Source organism: Miniopterus schreibersii (assembly GCF_964146895.1).
Source record: "Miniopterus schreibersii genome assembly, chromosome: X".
Classification (NCBI taxonomy): Eukaryota; Metazoa; Chordata; class Mammalia; order Chiroptera; family Miniopteridae; genus Miniopterus; species Miniopterus schreibersii.
The window spans coordinates 6,483,401-6,510,860 of NC_138104.1; the positions used below are offsets into that span (position 1 = coordinate 6,483,401).

The window sequence follows — 27,460 nt, forward strand, 5'->3', positions numbered from 1 at the left end:
CCAAATCATTTTCTTTCTTTTATTACTCTGAGATGCTATTTCCTCAGTTTTCACACTATGCACTTTCTTTCCAGCCAAGTGCTGGGGAAAATAGCTCTCTGCATCATCTAGCCTGTAAAAGCGAGGGAGCCCCCTTTCCATCCACAGGGGAGAGCACAGTGCCTCAGCACCAGCAGGGGGCGGTTAGGAAGATTTTGGACTCAGCTGGGAGTCTCCCTCACAACTGACCTTTCCTTCCCCCAAGCCAATCTCACCCAAGAGATGGCTTCCTAGGGCAGTTTGTTAGACAAACCAAAAGTTTTCATTCTTTTTTCCCATTTAGGACTCAAGCCTTACAAACCCTCAAAGGAACTGTCCAGGCCTGTTCCCTGAAGCAGTGTGAGGCTAGGGAGAAAATTCTGTATTCCAGGTTACTTAATGAGATGGTTATGTAGACTTAGATGCCAGTCTGAGACTCACAGCCCTTGGCTAACTAGGGGTCCATGGAGGGCATGAGGTTGGGAAAAGAACAACCCCAGATTAACCTGAGGTTGGTTAATAGAGGCAAGATGAGAAAAAGGCTGCCAAAGCAAGACTCCCCCCACCTCCAATTTTCCTGTCTTTTAGAGTATATAACAAGCCTGCCTTAGTAATTTTTGTACAAAGGTAATGAACTGTTTTATAGTTCTCTCTCATATTTGAGTGCACATCAGTATGCAAAGTTACTTACATAATCTCAAAGATGATCTTTTAGAAGACTTTGAAAAGATTATATGATTACAACAATCATGAGTACGGAAGGGGGATAAGTTGGTGAGCATGGAACAACAATTTGCTAACATAGCTGTTCTAGAGTCCTTTACAGTTGAGATTCTACTTTTCACAGGTTTGGGCGCTTGTTGCTGTCTGCCTTGCTCCATTCTTTAGCTCCCTTGTAAATAAAAGTAACTGTGGCCCAGGTAGCTCAGTTGGTTAGAGCATTATCCCAATATGCCAGGGTTTCAGGTTCAATCCCAGGTCAGGACACATACAAGAACCAACCAATGAACACATGGATGAGTGAAGCAATGGATCTCTCTCCAATCAATCAATAATTTTTTTTTTTTTAAAGCAACTGTGTTCAGGCCTTTACAGGGTTAAAGTAGGGGATTTAGGTAATGTTTTACTCTTTCTGCTTGATCTACTATGAACAAGGGGACATAAGCTCTTCGAGTTTCTAAAATGCAAGGTTTGTGGTCATGACTTTAAGGAGCAAAATACCCAGAAAACAAGAATTCAAACCTTTCCTAAACTGAGTGACCCTCTTTACCCAAGGATCAATACACTTTCTACACACTCTCCTCTACTCCATTTTCTTCTCTCTACCCTGTTAAGTCTAGACTGTGGGATCTCCAGACCTCACCCATCTCTTGGATAAACTGCGATTAAGGAGTTACATTTGTGCCTTTATAGAAGCTGGGGACGGAAAACACCATCAGCTTTTCCATTTTACTAGAGCCTGATCTATTTCCAATAGAAGCAGTTGAGGCACTGATTATTATGGGGATGGATCAAGATCATCCTAACTGCTTGATGGATAGGAAAGCAGCCCAAAGGGAAAATTAGAGGGAGCTCTAGTCCAGAGAAAGTAAGTAGCAGTAGAGGAAATGTTGTCCTGTGAGGTTTGGAACCTCATCCACAGGTCTCTGCAGACTTCTCCTCTCAGAGAGACTGACTGAGATTGAATGGTTGTCATAGGGTCTCTACAGAGGCTGGGACTGGAGAAACCAGCTTTTCTCGTTTTCCAGAGCCTGACTTATTTCCAATAGAAGCACTGGTGCACTAATCAAGTGGGATGAATCACAAGACATCCTCTTCTTGCTAAATGACGTAGAAGAAGCCCAGAGTGACACTTGGTTGGATTGCCCAGACAAGGAGGTTTGGTGTTAGTCAAGAAAATGGTGAGAACAGCAGAGACAAATTTGCTTCCCTGTCCATGTTAACTCCCTCTTTATAGGTATTATTCCATGGAGGAGGTTTAGTGTGAAGTCTCAGACAAGGAACCCAGAGTATGGTAGAAACAGTGGAGAACACGTTTGGCCTTGGACCAGTGGGTGTGGAAGATCTCTTTTCTGGGATACAGCAGCTGTGTTCCTGCCTGTACAGAGGCAAGTGCCTGGAATTACTCATAGCATTTCTAATATCTTTGAGCTTTAACTATATGGAAGGGATAAGTGTGGGTGGTGATTTGTGGTAGAACAATTTTTATCAATAGTGATCATTGTCTTGTGTAGTGGGTTGGAAGACAGTTCCAAGGCTGGTTTACTAGAGGCCATCCCTGTTTAGGGACCTCTGGAAGTATTTTGCAGAATGGTAGGAACAAGGATGGAAATGTTGCTGTCTTGTCCTCCACTAGCACCTCCTTTGTGAGACTTTCCTAGTGTGCCAATAGACCCACTCACTCTACACCTGACTCCCTTTCTCCTTTTACTGACATTTCTAGGTTTTTGCTTTATGGAGGCAGGGGCCTGGAATACCTAATGCAGTTTTTATTCTTCTGCTGTATCTTTGTTGAAGGGAAAAGTGTGTGTTGGTTCACAAGGGAAATGGATTGGTTAGTACATGACTTCTTTTAGAGCTTTAAAAGGGGCCCAAGGGAGGAAAGATCCAAGGGATACTTGAGGATTTACCTCTGAACTGAATCAGCAGTGGTGGAATTGAAGTAAGAGCAGGTAGAAAAAGTTTAATTTGTGGTGCACAGAAGTCTTTTCAAAGTGCACCTCCAATTAGACAGCATAGACTACAACTATTTCTGATGGTAGCCATGTTTAATGGCCTCGTTCATCCTACTTTCCTTCACTCTCACCCTTGTCCCATTCTTTAAGTCTCTAAAACTAAAACCAGTCAAAAGTGAGTGAGCATTGGCTCAGGAGGAACATATTCTCTGGTTGCTTCAGAAAGCTTCTGACTTAGCCTCCACTCCCCTCCCAAGGCCATCCCCTCCAATGCTCCACCTCCACCCTTTCTGCCTGGTGGCTCCCACTATTTTGCCACTCCTACTGGAAGGAGGTGTGGCCTAGGGGCTAAGCTCCAGGCCTCCCTTCCCTAACTCTACATCAGATCCACACCTCTCTTCTTCCATGTTAAGGCATTCAGAAGCAGGAAGGAGAGCATTTACAGGGGCAACACAGGGTTAGGCTTAAGGACTAGCAGTTTCTTTCTTGTTCTTGGCTTACTAGCTGGATAAACACAATTACCCAAAAGGTTTAGAACAGCTCCTTTGACTTCTGGCAAATGCTTCCCATTATTTGTACCACACTCTGTGGCTTACATGGGGTCTTACCTAGCCCAAATTGTAGAAGAATTGCAGAGCATGAAGGCATGGTTAATCTTATAAGCACCCTTGTTTAGGGTGAAGTAGCACTGTTACACCTAAGCTGGTCTTCTCCTAATAGTCAGTCTTTGTTTCCACAGGGGGGCTCCCTAAGGTAAACCACCCTTAGGAAGGGTTACTGGACTGTGGTATGCTGAAGTTCATATTTCCTTATGGGACTGGTTACAAAAGACATTTCAAAGCCTTTCGGGCTTATGCTGTAGTTGCTGTCTCTACCTCTATCACAAAGATGCAGAACCTCTAAGGTCTAGTGAGATCCATCCATGGTACTCCATAGCAAAATCTTTGATGCAATCCAGCTCTGAATACCTAAATCCCTCACCACCAAATTGGACTTCATCAAAAGTAAAATCTTTCTCTGGAAAGATCCTGTCAAGAGAGTGAAAAGACCAGGTAGAGACTGGAAGAAAAAAAATTACAAATGATTAGTTTCCTAGGGCTGCCATAACAAATTACCACAAACTTGGTAGTTTAAAACAATAGAAATTTATTCTCTCAGTTCTGGAAGCCAGAAATCAAATATCAAGGTGTCAGTAGCTTTCTATGAAGGCTATAAGTAAAGGATTCTTTCTTGCCCCTTCCTAGCTTCTGATGGTTGCTATCAATCTTTGGTGTTCTTGGCTCATAGCTGCATAACTCCAATGTCTGCCTTTTTCTTCATATGGCACTCTCTCTAGCATGTCTGTGACTCTATATTTTCAATGACTTCTTATAAGGACACCAGTCATTGGATTAGGGCCCACCTTAATCCAGTATGACCTAATCTTAACTAATTATATCTACAAAGAACTTATTTCCAAATAAGGTCACATTCATAGGTATCAGAATTTAAGACTTATATGATTTCACTCAAATGCGGAATCTAATGAACAAAATGAACTAACAAGCAAAATAGAGACAGACTCAGAGAGAACAAGCTGACAGCTGTCGGGGGAGCTGGATGTCTGGGTGAGAGGCGGAGGGATTGAGCAAAAAAGAAAGAAAGAGAGAAAAAACTCATGGACACAAACGATAGTGTGGTGATTGTGGGGAGGGACTTGGGGGAAGGTAAAGGAGGGTATAGCGGAGATAAATGGTGATGGATGGAGACTTGACTTGGGGTGGTGAACACAATACAGTGTACAGATGATGTGTTGTGGAATTGTGTACCTGAAAGTTGTATAATTTTGCTAACCATTGTCACTCCAATAAATTAAATAAAAAGGAAAAAAATTTAAGACTTGAATATATCTTTTGGGAAGACACACTTTAGATCACAACATAAACCATGTATTTTACAAAGACCTTATAGCTATAATACATAAAGAACTGTCAAACTCAACAGGAAAAACACAATCTATCCATTTATAAAATGGGTGAAATACATCAGCAGATATTTCACCAAAGAGAAGAGATGTATGGCAAATAAGCACAGGAAAAAGTGTTGAACATCATTAGCCACTAGAGAAATGCAAATTAAAACCACAAAAAGTTATCTATACACACCTATTAGAATAGCTAAAATTTAAAAAATAATGATAATAGTAAATGCTGGTGAGGATGAGGAGAAATTGTATCAACCATGCACCGCTGGGGGTAATGTAAAATGGTACAGACACTCTGGAAAAACAGTTTGACAATTTCTTATCAATTTAAACATACACTTATCACATGACCCAGCAATCACACTCCTGGGCATAAAGAAATGGAAACGTATGTCCACACAAAAAAGTGTACACTATTATTCATAGCAACTTTACTTGTAATAGAAAATACTGGAATTTTCTTCAATGGGTTGCATAAACTCTGATATATCCATGCAGTGAAATATGACAATAAAAAAAGAACTATTTATTGATACATACAACAATATGGATAGACCTCAATGGCATTATGCTGAGTGAAAAAATCAATCTCAAAATATTATATATTGTATGACTCCACTTATATACTATTTTGAAATGACAAAACTTTTGAGATGATGAGCAGATTAGTGATTGCCATGAGACAGGGATGGGAGTTAGATGGAAATTTAAAGAGTGAACCCCAGGGAGTTATTTTGTGGTAATGGAAGCAGTTCTACATCTTGATTGTGGTGGTGGTTACATGAATCTGTACTTGGGTAAAATTGCATACACATATGAGCAAATGCAGGTTTAAAAATTGTGAAAACTTAGCAAGTCCTTTCATCTAGTTAATGGTATTATATCAATGTCATTTTCCTGATTTCAATATTGTCCTACAGCTATATAAGATAACACCATTGGGGAAAAGTAGGTGCAGGGTATACAGACCTTTCCAACTATTTTTGCAACTTCCTGTGAATCTATAATTATTTCAAAGTAAAAATACTTTGTAAAGGTCTCAATGCCAAGTGTGTGGGTTCTAGTAAATTATCTTAATCACCGTTGGCAGGGTTATCAGATGTATTTATTATAAGCTTTGTGTAGTAATAATAAAGATTCATTGAGCGCTTAGGATGTGTGAGCCACTGTACTAAGCACTTTACATTCATTATCCCATTTGATCCATGCTATAGTTGGAAGTACTAAGTAATATTATGTCACCTGCCTTTCATAGGTCAGTAAACTGAAAATCAGAGTAGTAACTTGCCCATGTCACAGAGCTATAAGTGGCAGAACTAAGGCTTGAATCTAGGTCCATCTGACTCCAAAGCTTGTGATCAAAAACAAATATGTCATAATACTACCAGTCTTTTCCTGTCATCATCTTTATCATTATTATCTACTAACTGTGCTCATGTAGCCATAGCATTGAGGGGCACCTTGTCCCTAGGGCAATGCGAATAGTGCCAGTAAAAATGAGTCAGACCCTTATCTGTAAAATCATAAAAATATCTAGCACGCAGGTTTATTGTGAGTTTTGAGTAAACTCAAAGGCAATCATGTATGTGGAAAGTGCTCTGTAAACAGGAAAGCTCCTGCATGCTAGCTGCATTGTATTTTATTCAATTACTTTACCTCTATATTGCAGCTAAAAAGCTTTTGTCTCTCACCCATGCCAACATTCACAAGCTCATTACCCTGCTCACTTGCTGTGTGTTTCTATGGCATCAATCACCATAGTTTCTAGATTCTCTGGGAGAAATATTAGGTGAAAGGCGGTTTAACAGAAGGAATCAATGGATATGATTCAAAGAATTGGAGCCTCTCCACCTCAAAGCAGTGTTTAGCTGAGCAGCAGACGTTCACATATTCTTGCTTTCCCATTCATTGCTTCCAGATCCCTTTTGCAAAGCTTAAATAAAAATGATTAATTTAGAGTTACTTTTGAGACTTTCAATAATTGATAGGTTTCTTTAATATCATCTTTTCTCCTGGAATAGGATTTCACAGTCATCCCTCTACACAAGGGGTTGGCAAACTGACCTGTGGTCCAAATCTGGCCTTCCATTGGTTTTTATATGGCTCTCAAGTTAAGTGATTTTTCTTTTTTACATTTCTTAATGTTTGAAAAAAAGGAAAAAAGAAAAAAAAAGAATATTTCACAACACCTGAAAATTACATGAAATTCACATTTCAGTGTCCATAAAATAAAGTTTCAGTGGAGCATAGACACTCCCATTGTTCAAGCAGAATCGAGTAGTTGTAAAGCTGAAAATATTTACTATCTGGCCCTTTACAGATAAAGCTTGCAGATCCCTGCTCTACAAAAGAACATCAGCGATCCAATATGGAGGCCAATAAAAGATAGCTAGGTCTGTACACCTCCTTCATTTAGCCCCACCACTCATCCCTATGCACCACTCTGCTCTTCACTGCCCCCACCTTCATATTTTTAAACATATCATCTCCCACAGTGTATTGCAAGCTCTTTGGAGGAAAGGATTCATTTTTTCCCTTTCATAGTTGTATCCCACAAAGTGCCTAACAGAGTGTTTTACTCATAATAGACAACTGATGAGTGTTTTTTAAACAACAGAGCTGGATCAGATTTCCATAGCAACGGGGTTTATGAAATGTTGCCATGCAGAATCCTTTATACCCAGTCTATTCCATTCAGTGCTGGAGGTCAAATGTAGAGATGCCACAGGTAAAATAGTATTTACACTCTCTAAGCAGCAAGATTTGTGAATCGCAATTCTGTTTAAATGTCTGTTGTTTTTACTCTTGGAGTAAAGAAGACCTTTCTAAATATGTCAGAAAACCCAAAAACCACAGAAGAAAAGATTGATACATTTGACTATACAATAATAAAGAATTTCTTTTCTGATAGTTGCCCAAAAGATGGGTGAAAATGGTGAAGGGGAAAAAGAGGTACAAACTTCCAGTTATAAAATAAATAAACCACGAGGATGTAATATACAGTACAGGGAATATAGCAAATAATATTGTAATAAATTTGCAGAGTGACAGTTACTAGACTTATTGTGGTGGTCACATCATAAGGTATATAAATGTTTAATCACCATGTCGTACAACTGAAACTAATATAATATTGTATGCTAAGTATATTTTAATAAAAAAATTTTTAAAGGAATTGCTGCATGGCAAAAACCACTTAAAGTAAAAAGACAAATGGACTGAGGGGATGTGGGATTAACATCAGATAAAGAGCAAATTTTCCTAAATAAATAGCTTTTACAAATCAATAAGAAAAAGACCAATAAGCCTTATAGAAAAACAGGTGAAGATGATCAAGCAGTTCATAGAAGAGCAAATACAAATGACTATTGACATGAAAAGATGTTCAGCTTCAGTAATAATAAGAGAAATGTCAATTTAAATTTCATAGTGATACCGTTTTTTTACCTATAACATTGACAGTTTCATAGACAAAAGTATGGGCAAACAAGCACTCTCATGAAAATACACATGCCTACCACGTGTCCAAAGTTATAATCTTTCTGTCCCTGTACAACTTCTAAGGGTGCATGGGACACAAGGTGTAGAAATCTGGACTAAACTGTGGATACTGACTGTGACAGACATCTCCTCTCCTTGCCCACCTGCCCACCTACCCATTCACCCAGGTGTCCAGGGCACTGCTGCACTCCAGCCCACAGAGTCACTTGGAAGGGCAATCACAAAACCCAAACTCCTGCCATTACTTTTGTTTCCAGCTTTAAGGCCCTTCCCTTTGATTGGTCAAATGTCTTGTAGAATTTCTCACAGTCTGGGTTTTCCTGAGTGTATCTCTGTGATGTCTTTTAATGTGTTCTTATGTGTTCTATTTTTTATTTATCAATAGCTATATTTAGAGATTTAATCAGGGTCCAGTTAGGTTTAATTTTTTTTAATTTATCTTTGTTGTTGAAAGTATTACAGATGTCCCCTTTTCCCCCCATTGACTCCTTCTACCCCTCATCCACCCCCTACCCCAGGCCTTCACCACACCTAGTTAGGTTTAATTTTGCAAGACTACTGTCTTGGTGGTAATAGGTACTTCCAGTTGGAGTTATAGAATCTCTTGTTGACTGTATTTTCTGATGTTATCAGTCATTGATGCTTATTGATACACCCATGACTCCTTTAGGGGTTGCAAATAGCATTCTTTTTTGTTTATTAGCTTGCATACTTTGTAAAGACAAACCTTTTATCAATTATTTGGTTACCCTGAGGTTTGGTCTGTATAGGAAAGGCAAGATAAATTCTTGACTTTTTCTCCTTTGTCAGTTTCCAGAGTGGATACATTGAGAGTTGTTTTGTTCACTGAGTATATGATGAACTCACGGTTTAAACATAGTTGATGTATGTTCCAATGCATTGCAGTTATTATCCATATTGTTGCTCAAATTGTACTATTTTTAGCTCTTTATAACTGCTTCAAGTTGGCTGATTCCTTTTGTCCTGACCCTGGTGGTCTTTGATAGTTCCATGGTTATCTTTACAGAAGTTTCAAGCTCATCTTGTATATTCCATGCCCCAGCCCTGAAGTCATCCATTTCTTCAGGGACCCCTAGTTCCTTCCAGGGGGAAATGATAATTGCAGATCAAAATCTGGGTGCTAGGGGTGCTCAATGGTAGTGGCTTGGTCATTGTTTCTTGATTTTGGTGAACAGAGCTAGGAAATACATACTCTTAGTTTCTTTATCAAAAAAGAGAAAAAAAAACCTACATGAGTTTATATTGGTACTTCCAGTTCAACTCAGGACTATAGGATTATTAGTCACTGACCTTACACATACTCTTCTTTCATTCTGAAAACCTCCTCAAATCACCAAAATAATTACACATTGTCTAACTCCTCAGAATAACAAAATTATCCCAGAAGTAATTCCTGAAAACAGTTATTTTGAAGGGTAAGGATTTGTTAATTTATGGAAAACTGTAGGCTATTGGTCATGAATGTTAGCACATAAAATTATGTCTAGGGTTTTGCAATGAAAATCAAGGTTTGTGGAAATATAAACCTATTTTAATTTAGTCACTAGCACTGATGGTGATGAATATAGGAAAAACCTCTCACTTGTAGTGAATCATTAATTCTGACAATAGAAATATAAATAGAACCATAAATATAATTTCTAATTATTCTCCTATGCCAAATACATCAGATAAGGTTTAGTCATGTATTTATAACAAGTGGTATTTCTCCCTTATTTTCTGCACCTTGTTCTGTGCAGCCTATTATTGATTATGAGAGAATGAAAAACTGCCTCTTCCCAGTCTGTTTTACTTTGTTATCCTTCTAAACAAATGTCAAACTAATTGGGATTATTAATGGCTATTTCATAAGCTAACCAAATGGGAATAATTCTTTATTTTCTGAGTGTATTATTTCTAAGGATGAGATTTGGTTTAAAGCACATCCATATGCACATAAAATTAACTGTTATAATAGAAATTAATTTTACTTACGCTAAGTACTCGGTCTGAACTTCCTCAAGGCCCAGTGTAAGTCTTCAATATCCAAATAATATGCTAAATAATTTTAAAACTCTAAGACTAGCCAGTGTTTTCCAATGATACTAATAATATCACACACTACTGTAATTGTTACTGCCTGTTTGCTGTACTGTCATCCCCACTAGCTTGTGAGCTCTATGAGTAGGGATGGTGTGATCTCACCTTTATGTGGAATCTAATGAACAAAATAAACTGACAAGCAAAATAGACCCAGAGACATTGAAGCATGCAACAGACTGATGTATAGCAGAGGGAAAGGGGGGCATGAGAAGAGATTAACCAAAGAACTTATATGCATACATGTATTATCCGTGGACACAGACAATAATGTAGTGAAACCTGGGGAGGGGGTGGGATTAGGGTGAAGGGAGTCAATGGGAGGGGAAAGGGGACATCTGTAAAACTTTCAACAATAAATAAAAATGTAAAAAAAATAAATAAATAAGGATGGTGCATTTTTTCATCCTTTTTAGCTTCTACTTCTAGGTTCCCATAATCATTGTCATAGAATAGATGTTCTTTTGGTTGTTGAATGAAATGAATAAGTACCTCCTCCCTGCTGTTTTCTGCCACATTTTAAAAGCAAGAGGGTAGAGACTTCATTGTATAGGTTTTAGAGTAGAAGTAATACACAGAGGGCAAGCAGGGCACCCCAATAGTACTTTATTGTCCCCACTGACCACTGACCAACTACACCATAAGTCATGTGGCCAACAACTACTGGCATTAAAAAAGAATCAAGTATATGAATCCAAAAGAATAAATAAGCACAAAGTTTGAAACGCTGCACTCTTGGCCTCCACATTAATTTGTGCCTTGTTAACTTAGTTTTGGTCTTTACTGCTTAATTGATTTACTAACATGGATAAAATAGATCCAGAAAACATCCAATACAAGAGCTTAGAATTCAGATGAATTTGTTTATGACTCAAACTTCTGCTTGTTAGGTTAATGAACATTAAATACTTAAAATGCATTTTCGAACATGTTCCTAACTAGATTTATTGCTTTTATTCATTTTTGTCTCTAAGCCTCTTGCCACTCTATAAACCAGGAGTTGGTAAACTATGACCCATGCATGGACTGTAAATAAAGTTTTATAGGAACACAGACATACCCATTTGTTTGTGTCTGTGGGTGTTTTCACAGCAGAGTTGAATAGCTGTGACAGAAACCATGTGGCCCACAGGCCTAAAATATTTACTATCTGGCCCTTCACATAAAAACTTTGTTGACTCCTGGTATTTCTGCATGATCATATGAAAAAGGATCTAAAAGAGGGTACATTCACTCAACAAAAAACTTGTATTTAACTAAACTCAAATATGTGCCAGAGAATAGGAATTAAAAGATGATGAAGAACCTGAATAGTGTTTGTGCAAGAGATACTTTCAGCACCAAGAAAAGTACATATTCTTATTCCAGATGATAAGATAAACAATGCTGTATTTGAAATCTAAATGTTACAGTGGAAAGCCACCAGACATAGGATGAAATCTCAGGCAAACTAATCTGCTCTGCCTTTCACAGAAGCCATGATATACTTTCTAGAAACCTAAATTATTTCATTCATTCCAACTGAAAAATACCTAACTCAACCAACCGATGTACTGGGAAGCACCTTGGACTGAAAGTAGGAAAACTCCTAACACTGAAACTAATAATAATAGCTACTATATATAGCATTTATATACTATATAATATACTATATAATACTATATATATAATACTATATGAACTAATCTGTGGGTATTGTATATAGTATTATATATATATACTATAATAATATATGGGGAGTGGGGGCATTCCCCAAGGAGTGGGGACATTCCCCAGGGACGACAGAAGACTCACTCTAAGGAAAAAGAAAGCAGAGAGAGAGAGAGAAAGAGAGAGAGAGAGAGAGAGAATGGATATTTGTGCTTTGGGACTTGAGTTCAAAGTAATCAAAAAATACATTTGTGACCCTGAGAGATCTCAATCAAAAGTTCTCTAGTCCAGATCCTGGAAGAACTTGTTCCTCCACAGAGTGTACTGCAGAGCAAGGAACTGGTAGTCTTGCGCTTTCAGTAGCAAAACTGTGCAAGAATGCAGAGTCAAATTTTGTGAATGCCCTAAAGTTTGGTGGGACAAAAGATAAACAAGACAACTTTATGGCCTTGTCACACTCAAGACATATGCTCATTAAATGTTTATTGAATGAATGAGTGGCTATTGAATGATGAGCTAATGAATGAATGATGGAGACAAACCATGGTATATAAAACATTAAAGCAACAGACAAGGCAAAAAAAAAAAAAAGCTGTTTTATTTACACACCATCTTTCCCCAAAAAGGATTTGACATGGCTTGAAAGTTACATGTGTTTAGATTAGGTCAAATATAAAATTAGGACATTACTGAAAAGATTTTGTAACAACTAATCTCTTAGATTTAAAACAGTAAGAAATAAAAATACATCTTCAAAATCCTATTTTCTACCTTTTCACTCTTGGCAGAAGCACACAATTCTCAGCAAAACCATAATGCTCTTGGAAGAGCTCGAATACACAGGATACTAACACACATATCCTTTTTCATTAATTTTTTGTTATTCTTTTCTCAGAGCTAACTGGTAAATTACATAGGTGAGAAAACAAATGTTAAGTACAGATTTTAAAAGTTTAAAAATGAAATAACGATTCAAGGTAAAAGATGAAGTAATCTTTGCTCACTGGGTTATGCTGTTAAGTGAGTCAGCTGTCTTTAAATCTAACAGTCACCAAGTTCTAAAGATTTGAAGGGGCAGAGAGAGAGAAGGAGGGAGCTAGATCAGTTAAAGAAAACATAAGAGAAAAATCAGCAACTCTATCAGGAAAGGAGGAGAAATAGGAATGGACTAGGAACTGAAGATAGAAAAGTTGCTGCAACTGAATGCTGAAATTGTCCTGGCCTTTCTGGCAATCACGAAAATAATTCATGAGGTGCTACAAACCTCTCCATGTCTAAAGAAAACATGGCACTGAGAGTAAGTCATCAACTCTGAACTATTTCTTCAGAAGTGAGGATGGCTTTATTTCACCTGCCCCACCCCCCTTGGCCAGTGTCCTTTGTGAGCTAGCAGGCTTGGCTGTGACCTTGAGATGGAGAACAGCTGAGAGGCCTACAGGGGATTGAACAGGTGGAATTGTTAGATTTATGCTCCTACCCACTGAGATGCCCAGTCATGGGCTTTGACAAATGATAGATAAGAAACCTTCCTCCCAAAGAAGCATATTCTTAAAGTAAAGATTAACACTCAGAATAATGTAGATGATTTATCTTGACTTCTTTTTTAAAAGAAAACCCTTGAAAATTAAATGGTTTATTTAACTTTTCAATTTAGAAAACCTTTTCAGAATTCAGGGAAGTAATAACTAAAATTTTGTTTGTTAATTAACTTTTCCCATTGCTAAGAGCTTAAACCCAGTCTGCTCCTCCCTCCCCAGAAAGACAAGTTACAGCTAATGCTTAAACATTCATCTCCCCCTTCTAATTGCTGTGTAGGAGTAATTCTGTAATTCTGGAAGGAAACTTCAGTGAATAAATGAACGACTGTCTCATCTGCTATTTGAAAGTTATAAAAATTACAAGACATCATTCCATTATATTCTTTCATTTCCTTGTCATTGGAAAAGGTTCCAACCTTACATCATATTTAAAAGCAATTATAAAATGTTTTAATCCATAATAAGTTTGACTTCTAGGAGAGAAAGTATTCAGAAATCAAAATAAGGGGGTTCTTTTTAGCATATAAACAGGTGAGTCAACCCTCTACATCTGAAAAAAGTTCTCAGTGAAAGATTACCCTTGAAACTATCTATTCGGAATTTGGTGTCTTTACTTTGGTGTTTCTCTACTGCATAGTTCCCTTTAAACCATTGTGCTTGTGTTACAGATGTTATCATCTTACTGACTCTGCAAGCTGATGAAGTTGGCACACCGTGCTATTCATCAAGGCAAGCTAGAGCTTGCCATCAACCAGTAGTAGGCTCTGAAGCCACCACGTGCAGGACACTTGCTCTTCCAAGCTGGGGAGAGTTACAAAGGGATTTAAAGATATGCTAACTCCATAATATTTTTTAACATTTGTATAGAACTTTACAATTTACAAAGGGCTTTCCTCTAGGTTATCACTTTTGATCCTCACAATAACCTAAAGGAGCCAGCCCAGCAGATCTTACCGATCCTCATTTGATAAATGAGAAAACCAAGGCTCAGAGGGTTTATGTGCTTTGCCTGACATTATGAAGTGAGTAATAAAGGAGTTAGGGCTGGACCCCAAGTCCTGTGATGAAGAAGACAGTGCCCTTTTATATCCTATTGCTTCTCACATATCAACAAATGCAGGGGCACATGAACAAGTGACAGAGCAATATCAAATTGTATACAGAATCGTCAACATGAGTTGATCAGTAAAAAAGGAGCAAATGATATAGGGGTGTGGTGAGCTGGGGTGTCACTCATGGCACCCCATGTGGCACCTTTGTATGAATTAGGTAAAAAGGTACTGGCTTCTTATGGATGCAGTTGTGGGGGTACATGTAGCTTACAGAGCCTTTGTGGGAAGTAGAAAAGGAGAAAAAGTGCCTCTTCCTCCCAGCAGATATGGCCAGTACCATATCAGGGTGCAGGGCTTGGTGAACATGGTTTAGATTTCAACCCTCATTATCCTCCTCAGCTCGGTGCCTTGGTACATGGTGGTCCTGACTTAAGTGACTAGAAGGCCTGAAACTAGGGAAAGCTTGCAGGGTCTTAGCTACTCCAAGTGTGGTCCTTGGACCAGCAGCATGGGCTTGACCTGAGAGCTTGTTAGATATGCAGAATCTCTGGTCCCACATCCAGACCTACTGCCTGAGAATCTACATTGTAATAATATTCCCAACTGATTTGTGTGCACATCAAGTTTGAGAAGCACTGGGCTACAACAGGAGGTAGACCTGGAACAGGATTTCTGTGAGTCAAAGACAAGCAAATCAATGATTATTGATGGAATGGCAAGCAGGTTTGTCTGGCTGCAGAAGAGGCACTCAGAGTAAAGAAGCCCCTGTCCTCCAACAAATGGTACTCTTTTTGGAACTCAATTTAGCATTACTTTTACTTTTGTTATATTATTTCATTTGATGTGGTTTGAGCCATCTCTGTCTGATGCACTAAGCCCTGCACTTCCAAGGCTTATAGTCCCTGTTCTCCAGGATGTCACTATTTCCAGAGTGGGGAGAATGTTCAATTCAATGCAACAGGTAGCCCAGTGAAGATGTAAACAGAGCACTGTGGGAGCACAGAGGCACAGCAAACACCTCTGCCTGTGATATTTGGGTTGGGTAGAATCATGAAAAATTGTTCATACAGAAAAGAGAAGGCTGTCTGTCTCTCCAAGCAGAGATGTCCGTCTCCTCCATTAAATTGTGGACCTTTTGTGGGGTCTAGTTTAGTTTATATCTCCCTCCCCTTCCCCTCTTTCAGGGCCTAGAACAGTGGCCAAAGCATTACTGTTAATTAATGCTTATTAAATGGCTGACGAACTGACAGGGTGACAGAATAAATAAGTGAATGGCTTTGCAAAGAGGAGTCATGCACACTAACATGGGAAGTGGATTGCCCTTATAATTCCAGGAATGATGTGATTAAGATCTGCATTTGGGCTATGGCTGTAAAAAGGAGGGAAAGATCTAAGAAATACTATACTATGCTAAGACTTCTTGTCTGAAAGAAAAATGTAACAATGAAACACACATTTTAAAAATAGACCTTTCTTAAATCTGAATACTCCTTAACAATGAACTGAGCGAACTGCAATCAGATCCATTCTCTCCAAATGGATTGAGTGAAGGGCACTGGGAAAGGCTGCTGCCAAGAATTAGGCCTGTTTTTTTCCAGCTCCCCATGAGGTTACATTTTGCTTGGGTGAGAAAATGGACATTTTCCTTTTACAGATCTTCACTGCACAGAATAAGTCAGGAGTCCCCTGAATGAAATCCAGTCATTAGTCTATCTTTTATAATCTACATAATACTTCCAGAGAAGGGCAGAGGGAGGGGGTTACAGGCTGGCAAACCAGAGACCCAAAAGGGCTCATCTGAGCCCTGTTAATGCAAGGAAATGCATTGCACCCTATCAGTACCAGCACCTTCTTGCACTGAATATTCAATTATGGAGCATAACTGGCTCAGAGCTTGCATATATTGTAGGTTGAACACAGATGGCATTTCCTGCAATATCAGAAATACATTTCAAAACTGTAAGTAATTTTGACTTTGTTCCTTAGTATAAAAGGTTATTGGACATTCGGAGAAGGCTATGTAGTTCAGGATGGTTGAAGTCAGTAGAATTGTTGGGGACTGAGAAGGGGAGGAGAGATGTCATGTAAAAGATGCAAAGACCCTGGATCAAGTCCATGGTACTTGGGGCAAAAGAGAAAAGTAAGGGTTCTAGAGGCATTTCAGGACTGGGTAACAAATTGAATGTGGGTGACCAGACATTGGAGAGAATTGAGAATGACTTCCAGTTTTGTAGTTTAAGTAATGGCATGGGCTGGGGCAGAGAGGTTGAAGATAATGGGTATGGATGTGAAAACATGTTTGAGTTTGAGTCATTTACGTGCAGCCTTAATCAAAATTCACTGCAACTCAGATTCATTTCCATTTCTAGTCCCATTGCTGCCCCCAACCAATATGATGGAAGAACTGGCTAACATTTTGAAGGTAACAATTATCTATCTATCATCTATCTATCTATCTATCTATCATCTATCTATCTATCTATCTATCTATCTATCTATCATCTATCATCTATCTATCATCTATCATCTATCATCTATCTATCTATCTATCTATCTATCTATCATCATCTATCATCATCTATCATCTATCTATCTATCTATCTATCTATCTATATCGATCATCTATCTATCTCTATCTATCTATCTATCTGTCTGTCTGTCTGTCTGTCTATCTATCTATCATCTATCTATCTATCTATCATCTATCTATCTATCTATCTATCTATCTATCTATCTATCTATCTATCTGTCTATCATCTATCTATATCTATATCATCTATCTATCATCTATTTATCTATCATCTATCTAAACATCTATGTAACACATCCCCTGATTTGAGTGCCTTCACCCTATTAATGTAGCATATCCTTCAGTTTTGCCTCCCCGCACGTCGAAGTGACATGGGGTATAAGCAAAAATCCTCAACCTTGTTCCTATGGTGAATACTAGGTTAACGTAAGTAAATTTTGGAAACTAGGGAATTTGCCAGTCTCAACTTTCTGTCTAATTTACATAATCATTTGCATATGACTGCATATGTTAAGAAAACATTTGTAGTTTTCTTATGCATTACTATATCTTTTTTTTTCTTTCAAAATTTGAAGTTACCACTTACTATTGATTTCTTTGGGATTTTTTAAAAAAAATTTATCTTTATTGTTGAAAATATTACAGATGTCCCCTTTTTTCCCCATTGACCCCTTCCACCCGGCACCCACTCCCTGTCCCAGGTCTTCACTACTTCACTACACTATCGTCTGTGTCGACGGGTTGTGCATATATGCATGTGAATTCTTTGGTTAATATCCCCTTCCCCCACCTTCCCCCTGAGATTCGTCAGTCTGTTCCATGCTTCTGTGTCACTGAATCTATTTTGTTCATCAGTTTATGTTCTTTAGATTCCACATATAAGTGAGATCAAATGATATTTGTATTTGTCTTTTGGATTTTTTTAATAGTCATACCAGAGTCTTTTTAGCATAGCAAGAAGGAGAATATAAGCAGTATTACTCCTAGTTTTCTTCTTAGACAACTGTGCTCTCCTTATCAGAGCTGAAGGGTCCTAGAAATGGGGATCAAAATATATTTTCAGATATTTGTAGGAACTCTTAGAAAGCTGTGTGGTGAAGCACCTTCACAGAAGAATGTTACCAGTTGTGAAGGAGTTGTGAACTCCTCTGGAGAGATGTGGCAACACCGTAAACAATTAAGCTCATTTCATATATTGCTTTTCCTCAGAGTGAGGTCAATCTGTTTACCCTCGATCTCTTAAAATCGCATTTCTAATAGTATTATTTTCTATCATTCTTATCTTGAGCTCCTCAGCTTTCTCAAAACATCTGATATACCTTAGCCTTTAAAAAATAAGTGAATACATAAATGAGCCATGTGGGGTGGGGGAGAAACCTCCTTTTCTAAGCATTATTGTACCCTTATTGAAGATGTATGTTAATGAATTAGCCATTCATTCAGCCAAAATACATTCAGCTCTATATTGTATGTAGTGAGCATATGTGGCTTTTCCCCACCTACTCTTTCATCCCTAACAGCAGCCGAATTTCTTTTTCCAGATGATTTCTCCTCCAGTGTGAGTATTCCTGGTGGGATAGTAAATCCAAGCTCCTATCTTACAACTATCAAAACCAAAGGGCTAAAAAAAACAAAACAAAACACACACACACACACACACACACAAGGGGCTCTCTTCTACAATAAAGATAAATTAAAACAAAAACAAAACAACAACCAAAAAAAACACCCAAAAGACTCCCTGAAGATGTGGATTTCTTCTGCCACATCCCTTCTCACTGCTCAGTGCAGCACACAATTTAAGCTCAGCCTGTCAGAAGCAGTTTCATGAGACTCTGAATCTTAATCTGGTAACATGAGGCTACAAAAAATTACAGTGTATTCTTCCTAGTAAGAGTGCCCTCACAAGAAGATTCCCTGCTAGGAGTCTACACCTGAGGTTTCTGATCTGTAGACCTCTATCTTGTCTCAAGCCTTGTTCTTTTTTTTTTCTTTTAATTTTTTAATGCATAAATAAGTGGAACAACAAATCAATGTTTCTCTCTCCTCTCTCTCTCTCTCTCTCTCTCTCTCCCTCCCTTCCTTCTCTCTATCTAAAATCAATCAATTTTGAAAAGAAAAAAAGAAAGCTTCCTGGGTTGATTTCTGTCCTCTGAGTTAGTCTGCTTACTGTACATGGTTTGTTTTTAGAGTATAAAGTGTCATGTGTGGGCTTAGGGAAAACAGTATTATATAGCACCGTATATAAACAACATTACCATTAACTAGACCAGAGCTATATAAAAATAACATGCTATCTTTTTTTTTTTTAAGTTTCTTTATCTTTATTATCGAAAATATTACAGATGTCCCCTTTTCAAGCCCTGTTCTTTAACTTTCCCATAAGTTTCTCGAGTTCTCAAAACCCTTTCAACCAATTTCCTTTTCTTTGGGTTTCTGTTGCTGTTAATCAAAGAACCTTGACTGAAACATTTTGCTTGGCACTGACAATACAGCAGTCAACAAAACAGACAAAGTTCCTTGCCCTCATGAAGCTTAAATATTAGTGGAGAGCACTAAGATAAGAAACCCTAGATTAGGAAAAGTCAGCCATTGCTTTCATATACTCATGTATTTTAGACCATTCATTTATTCATTTACACACACAATAAATGTTTATGACATGCCTACAAAGTGCCAGATATTATAAGTATGAACTTAATCCATTTTATTTGTTTTGCTTAATCAACAGAGGTATAACTAGGTCCTTCCTCCATTGCCCCAAACTCCTTGTGTCCCCTAAATTCTTGAAGGTCAGGACCAGAAACACACCCATTAACCATAGTCTGGAGCTGCTGAGGATACAACCTTTTGCCCTTTCACTCCCAACCTTACCATATCCCTGGGTACAGGGGAGGTAGGCCATCACAGATAATCACTGTCACCTTTGGGACTTCTGAAACAGTAAGGATTAGGGTCCTGGGCAGGAGCCTCCTTGAGCTTGCTCCAGAGAGAGTTTAGTACTAGTCAGTGTTTTTCAGCTTGCCCACAGGGTACCCAGAGCACAGCAGAGAATGAACAGTTAGAACCAGTACCCTGAAAGCTCCAAGGGGCTTTGTAAATGTCATGACTTAGTCATGAGGGTTTGCTTGTGCTATTGGGAAATGGAATCCTGCCTTACCCAAGCTGTCTCCCCAAAACCTGAAATACCCTACTCTCAGTCCTGACTAAATACTGCAACATTTCCTGCTGGTGAAGCACTACTCTTTCACCATATTCCTGTTTTAATCATTCACTATTCCAATGTGTATATCTGGTCTACCCAGGTAAACAGTAAGTTGTTGGAGGCAATAGCGTAAATATGACATGTCTGAATCTTTTTCTTCATGTCAACTCTCAATGAATGCCTGGGAGTTGATTGTTGATTGAAAACAGCCCAAAGGTTCTAGGGCCTGTTTTCCATAGTCACTTATGTCTATCTTCACACAAGTGTCAGCCATATAGTACCATACATAAAAAACATTACCCTTAACCTGTACCCAGGGATATGGGAAGGTTGGGGATGAAAAGGTAAAAGGTTGTATCCTCAGCAGCTCTAGGAAGAGCAAACCAAAGGATGCCTAAAAGGTGTTTAATCAGTGTTTTCCCTACAATTTCAAACTGTCACCTAATTTGTGGTAAACCCGTTTTACTAATTAGCAGGAGAAGTCATGATAGGAATCATGAATTTTTATGTAAAACAGCATTTCTATTCTTGACAGTATGTCAGATCATTAGAGATAGACTGTACATTCATCACTTCGGCAGCAGCAGAACAATCAGAGTCCTATTATTCTCTGAAAATAAATATAATCACGGGCATTTTCACAGTGAAAAATTATCTCCCAAATCAAAGCACTTGCAAAGTTACATATCTCTAGATTTGCTAATTACACCCAAGTCTTGTCCCTAAATCTGTTTTTGAATGAAGGTGACAATATTGTTAGTTCAAAGACATTTTTAACATTGAGATACTTTGTTCATCATTTATGTTAGTTCTTATTCACTCACTGGTTCACCTTCCCCTACAAAAAAAGTACACAAAGCCTTATGGGGAACAAAGGATGTGGGATTTCATCAGGGCAAAATTACAGAGGCAAGGGGATTCTCTGAGGCAGATAACCAGGGGCCTAAGGGTCTGCCTACTTTTTATGTCTGTGGGATGGCAGAGAGGGCAAAGAAGAGTCTAAGAACTTTATACCAGTGACAGGCACTAGTATTCTAGTCTATTTAGAATCAGTGTTAAATCTTACTGGAAGGATTCAATGTGGTACTTTTCATAGGGCAGACATGGTGAGTGAGGCCATGAAGGGGTGAGAGGTGGGTGGGGTTAGAAAGAGAAAGGAGTTAAAAGTATTGTGTTTCACTATGCTAGAAAATTTATAGACATCATCTCATTTAAGCCTCTCTTCAGCTCAAGGATTAGCATACTGTTGTTATTACTTCCCCAAGTCTCACATCTAGGACTCTGTCACATTTCTGTCAAGAGCTGGGATTTGAACACAACCCATCTCAGTTGTCTCCACAGTCCACCGTACCATTCATACTCACAAAGATAATGGGAGACTAGGTGTATGGTACTGAAACCCAAGAGTTTATCTTTCTTTCTCATTTGAAAGGTCCAGTGGTCTTTATTTATGTATGTATACATTTATTTATTGCTGAAAGTGTTAATACATTCTCTCAGTACAAGATTTGAAAGATATAAAAAAGTATAAGGTGAAAAGTAAATCTTCCTCCCTTTCTTGCTTCTGGATACCCTGTTATTCTTCCTGAAGGCAACCACTGATATCAGTTGCCTGTGTATCCTTCCAGAACGTTGATTTCTTTATTCATTTTTATCCAAGACCAAATGCAAGCAGCCTGCCTGGCTGGGAAGCCTTGGTGGCAGTATTTGGAATGGGATTAAGAAGACCAGCTATCATGCTAGTATAAATCAGGCAAAATTCATCTTCAGCACTCATTCTGTTGCCTTTGGGTGATTCTTCTGGTCTCCATTCCCCTACTGTCTTGCTTACCTTGACCTGTCCTTTCCTCCCTAGAGAGAAACTCCACCTTCAGACACCTCCTGTTCTGTTACATTCCTTTGGAACTCTGCTTGCTGTTGCTTTATGAGCTGTCTTGGCTGAGAAATTTATCCCCATTAGAGAATTCATGGGTGTCTGTGGATTGATGAGTTACCCTTTTCACAGAGCATGTTTCCATTTTAACAAGGGGCTTCAATCAAAAGAGTGACTTGAATAATGGGGATTTCAGGTGCTTTGTCATGACAGGCCAACAGGATAGTGAGATTGTGTTTGTTTGTTTGTTTGTTTGTTTTCCCCAAAAGGTACAACCTTGTGGCTCTTCCCGTTTACTTCCTCTGTGGGTGCTAGGTCAACTGGGTATCAAGAAACTTTGGCTACCTGAAATTGTTTGACTCTCAAGCACTAAGAACACTGATCTTGATTTTTTTTTCTTTCAACAGCATGTGGACACTCAGAGTTTTCAAAACAAAACTTCCAATGCTATAGACATTTCTCCCTTAATATATTATAACTATAACCTCAAATCCTTTTTTACATTATGCATCACCATTTATTCTTTTTTAAAGATTGTTATAATTTTCTTTTTTTTTAAATTTGTCTTTATTGTTGAAAGTATTACAGATGTCCCCTTTTTTTCTCCCATTGATTCCTTCCACCATGCATCTACCCCACCCCCAGGCCTTCCCCATACCAATGTCTGTGTCCATAGGTATAACCTCAAATCTTATCTAAAAAAGAAAGAACTATCACAATAAATAGGATAATTATTCTGACTTTAATATTCACTAAGTGGTATCCTATTCTGCTCCTTCCAAAATAATATTTAGAATATGAAGTTGGAGCAGATGTCTTCATAAATGCAACATTTCCCCCAATCTGGGTGTGGGGAGAGTCAGGTATTTCTGCTGGGATTTATTGAAGAAAGTTTTGTTTATGAAAGGAATTCATTTTGATTTCCATAGGTAATATTCTTTTTTTTTGTTTTGTTAAATATACCTTTATTGATTTCAGAGAGAGGAAAGGAGAGGGAGAGAGAAACAGAAACATCAATGATGAGAGAGTCATTGATCGAGCCCACAACCCGGGTTGCTTGGATCCTAGGTTGACTCTCAACCGCTGAGCCACGCCCGGCCAGGCTCCATAGGTAATATTCTTCTCACACAATTAGGTACAACATCACAACTCAAGGGAGAGAAACAGTAGGGGTCTTCATCAAAGTCATCTGTATTAACAACAACAACAAAAAAGAACATTTTTTTTGTTAAAATTTTTTTAACAAAGTCACTGTGGTATTGGGGACTTTGCATATAGTAACAGCATAAGAATTTTCTATCTAATGAAGAAATAGGGGAATTAGAAAGGAAGTGAAAGCTGTGGTGCTTCCCTTGGATAGCTTAATATAAATCCAGGGTGAATGAATTCATCTTGACAACACTGTTTAGGCAATTACAAGTGCATATGTTCTTCATGCATTGTGAATAACAATCTGTGTTATTCACAGTAACCTTAACCTAAGGGAGGATATACATGGACAAGCCTCAGAGGCCTTCAGAAGAGCCAACATAAAATGGTAACACATGCATATCTATACCCCCTATGAATTTAATATTCTTGCTCTGAAGGTTTAGCTGTTTCTCAGCCTGAGAGTGCCTAGTGGTACAGAAGGCACAGGTTTTCACTCTGTGCTAATGAAATAGAGTTTGTGGCTGCCACATTCTGATGGCAGCATCCAGATTGCAGTTTTAGAATCTGGGCCCAAGAGGCTGGACTACCTGCCCTGCTGGCTGAGTTAGTTCACAACTCCAGGTGCCTCACTTCTCTGGATCTATTGCTTGGTACAACATTAAAATCCTGGACATAAAAAAAGAAAAAAATCCTGGACATGGGATTTGCTAGTGCTTCCTATAAGAAAAATGTGGACATTTGATGCATATATTTGTTAATGAAACAATATCCCACAGGAATAGCAGGGGAGCCTATATTAACCAACCCCTTTGCAAAAGTGATTTTACCCAATCAGCTCCGACTAGTATTTACTAAGGAGCTTTCATAACCCCTGCCTTCTATACGTCATGGCCTCTCAGTGCCTCCATATGAGCACCAGAACATATCCACGAGTTAGCTGGCCAGAGTTTGATGGACACTTGTGGTCAATGAAAAGTTTTTTTATATGCACCAACTTTTCCATACAGAAATGGAGACTGAGACTCTGTACACTCGTCCTATTAGCTTAAACTGGAAAATAGTGTTGCCTCACACAGTGCTGTATTGAAGATAGAGAGAACGCAGCTCTGAGAGTAATATGCCTAAGGTCACAGAGTTAGTGACAGAGTTGGGACTTGAGCCAAAGCCTTCTGACTCCAAGTTTGATGCTTTAAATAAAAACCCACCATGCTGATTCCAGATCAGTTGCAGTCATTGAAAATAGAATTGTTGTATGGAACCACCATAATGAAAAATATAAGTAGAAAAGGCAGTTCTACAGTCAGCACTGAGAAGGTGGAAGAATGATTACAGTCAGGCCACCAAAGGTACTCTGTGTATATGAATTGGAGTCTACTTTGGCCTTTAAGAAAGCAACCAAAGGGCACTGTACCATCATCCAGCTGGAAGCACAGAACACAGAGTCATCACAACATCTACTTGAGTTCTTAAGTTCTTGCTCACTTTGCCTTTCTCTTCACTTTAGACCTTTAGACCAATTATTTCCCTATATTTTCCCTCCCATCACCCATCTCCACCTCAGTATCTGTCTCTGTACCTAGAAATTTGTTTTTCCTGTGGAAGAAGATGAGTATCTAAGAGTGTTGTACAGCTCAGTGGATATTCATGGTAGAGTGTGGTGAGCACTAGCTTTAAAGCCAGGAGACCCAAATCCTGCTACCAGTTCTCTACTGATGGGCTGAGTGACTGTCCATAAGGCAGTTTTCTTTTCCTGCTTAAGGTTCCTCAACTGTAAACTGAGGGGATTGCACTAGACAATGTCTAAGTTTTTTTTTTTTGTTTTTTTTTCTGGTTTTAGTAACCTAAACATTTTAAAAAAATTACCCATGACTTCTTTTGATCTTTAGACCCTTCTCTCCACCATTAGTCTAATGACACACCAGATTTGTACACAGTAAGTGCTTCTATATACACTTTCTCAGCCAAGAATGAGCTCATGTATATACAAGCACATGTGCTTTTGTTTTGAGGAAGAAATATTTCCCAAGAAGTATTTCCCACATATGTGGCCTCATATTAATTCAACATCTCTGATATATATTAGTGTAGACAGCACAGACTTTTCTCTTACCATTTGGGAAGCTTATTTCTGAAGGAGTGCCTTGTGCAGAGCCTAAAGGTTTGAAAGTAGAACTAGTTGCATTTGACTTTAGGGATGGTATCAACAATTTGTGCTTGAAGGTTTTTTTCAGTCTTTCCTGTTTATATCCAACATTTAGCTCATACCTGCTGCTCCCATCTGAAATGACAACAAAAAAGTTAAAAAACATAAAACTCATCAAATTCTATACTTCAGATGAGCAAATTATACCTCAAAATCTTGTTTAAAAAGTATAAAGTCCAATGTACAGAGTGCTTGTTGTGGGCACCTCAAGAAGTCAGATTTCCTATGAAGTTATAAGAAGTAAGTTTGAACTGTAATGTGTGGTACAGGCAGAACCAATTCACCTTCCAAAGATGCCCGCTTTCCCTAGAGCCTGGCACAGCGACCAGCAGGTTACTGACATGCCCAGCATAAAGGAGTAGAACCTTTGAGTTCAAGCACTGCCTTCCCTAAAGGAGCTTCACATTGAGAATGAAAGAAATTGCCTGAATTGGATGGAAGAGCCTTTTTGTACATAGAAAATCAGTTTGCCTGGACTGGAGATACTCCCAGAGGCTTCATCAGAGTCCACCACATCTCCCACTGTGCAGGAAGGACCATCGGCCCATCAAGGCAGCCCACTAGCCAGGCATCTTAGGGATGCTTACAAGTTCTCCACCTGCACTATCACCCTTTGCTTCCCACATTCACTCAACTTACTGTTGGCTACGGGCCAGAAACCTCTGTGACACAGTGCCTGGAATACAGTAGGCACTCAATCAATATTCTTTTAATTGAATCAATACACAGGTGACAGCGAGGAAAAGCAATCCAAAGAAACTGGGCCAAAAAGAGAAGCTTCACTAAGTTAAAACATGGCCCAAGTCACGTCCTTCACCTGACTTCATTAATCTCACCACAGAAGTACAAGTCATTTTCATGACATGGAAACAGCCTCCATTTTGATGCTGATGCTGTATTAACTCAAGTAAGGAGACAAGTTAATCTGATTAGTTTTATAAAACCTGTAAAATTCAAAACCTTACCCAAACTGGCACCTTACCAGAAGAGTTATCCAGTTGCGACCACCTGCAACAGAAGTGTATCTGCCACTGCTCCCGCACACCCTCCTTCATCACGCAGTGGAACACAAAGATGAGGAATCCTATGACAGGAGAAGGTCAGTCTTTTTCAGCTTCTTTCACTTGCTGTCACCAATACCCATGCTCAGGTCTACTTCTCTCACCATAAATACTCCTTCTAAGGAACCCCAGGGTCGTCATTGGCTTTCCAAGCTCATCTTTCTAGCCTCCCTGCCAAAGGCAGTGATGGCAGGAAGATCTGTTTCAAGACTTCATGTCAACCAGTTTTCCCCCTGGGCTACTGTTCCTCCTAGAGCTTGAGATATCAGGTCTGCAATGATAGTCAGCCTCTGAGATGGCTTTCAATGATTTCCACATCCTGGCAATTACATCCTTATGTAGTGTCCTCCCACATTGTACCAATAGTATATGGCAGAAGTGATGGCATGTTACTTCCAAAATTGTTATGAAAGACATTGTCCCCGGCCCCTCCTCTCATCATTCACTTCAAAGGAAGCCAAGTATTATGTTTTGAGGACACCCTGATAGCCCTGTAGAGAGGCACACATGTGAGAAACTGAGGCTTCTAACCCACAGCCATGTGAGTGAACCTTTCTGGAAGCAGATTCTCTAGACTTAGTCTTCAGATGACTGCAGCGCTGGCTGACAGAATGACTGCAACTTTGTAAGAGTTCGACCAGAAGCACCCAGCTAAGCTTCTCCCGAATTCCTGATCCTCAGAAACTGTGTAAGCATTTGTTCTTTTAGGCTGCTAAAACTTGGGGGCAATTTGTTACATAGCAATAAATAATACACACACTCTTTGGCACAATTACACTGTGTGGAGACCATAACTTTGGTGCCCTAATTTCCCACTGCCACTCCTGATTTTGCCCTGCAAGCGGGATAGAAGTGCTGAAGTTATCTACAAGCAATATTGGCCATTTCCCCACCCTCTGAAATAACTCCTTGGGAGGTAAAAGTAGGATGCAAGATTAT

At 38.8% G+C, this 27,460-nt stretch overlaps 1 protein-coding gene across 1 annotated transcript in view; it reads right to left on the reverse strand.

Moving 5' to 3' along the window:
* Positions 1–21,052: 21,052 nt before the first annotated feature.
* Positions 21,053–27,460, reverse strand: part of ADGRG4 (adhesion G protein-coupled receptor G4) — a gene marked incomplete at both ends in the record, with an annotated part of 78,614 nt that continues 72,206 nt past the window's right edge. The window contains 4 exon segments of the mRNA XM_081126354.1: positions 21,053–21,070; positions 23,233–23,294; positions 25,368–25,535; positions 26,443–26,544. Of these exon segments, the coding sequence (XP_080982480.1) occupies positions 21,053–21,070; positions 23,233–23,294; positions 25,368–25,535; positions 26,443–26,544 (350 nt within the window).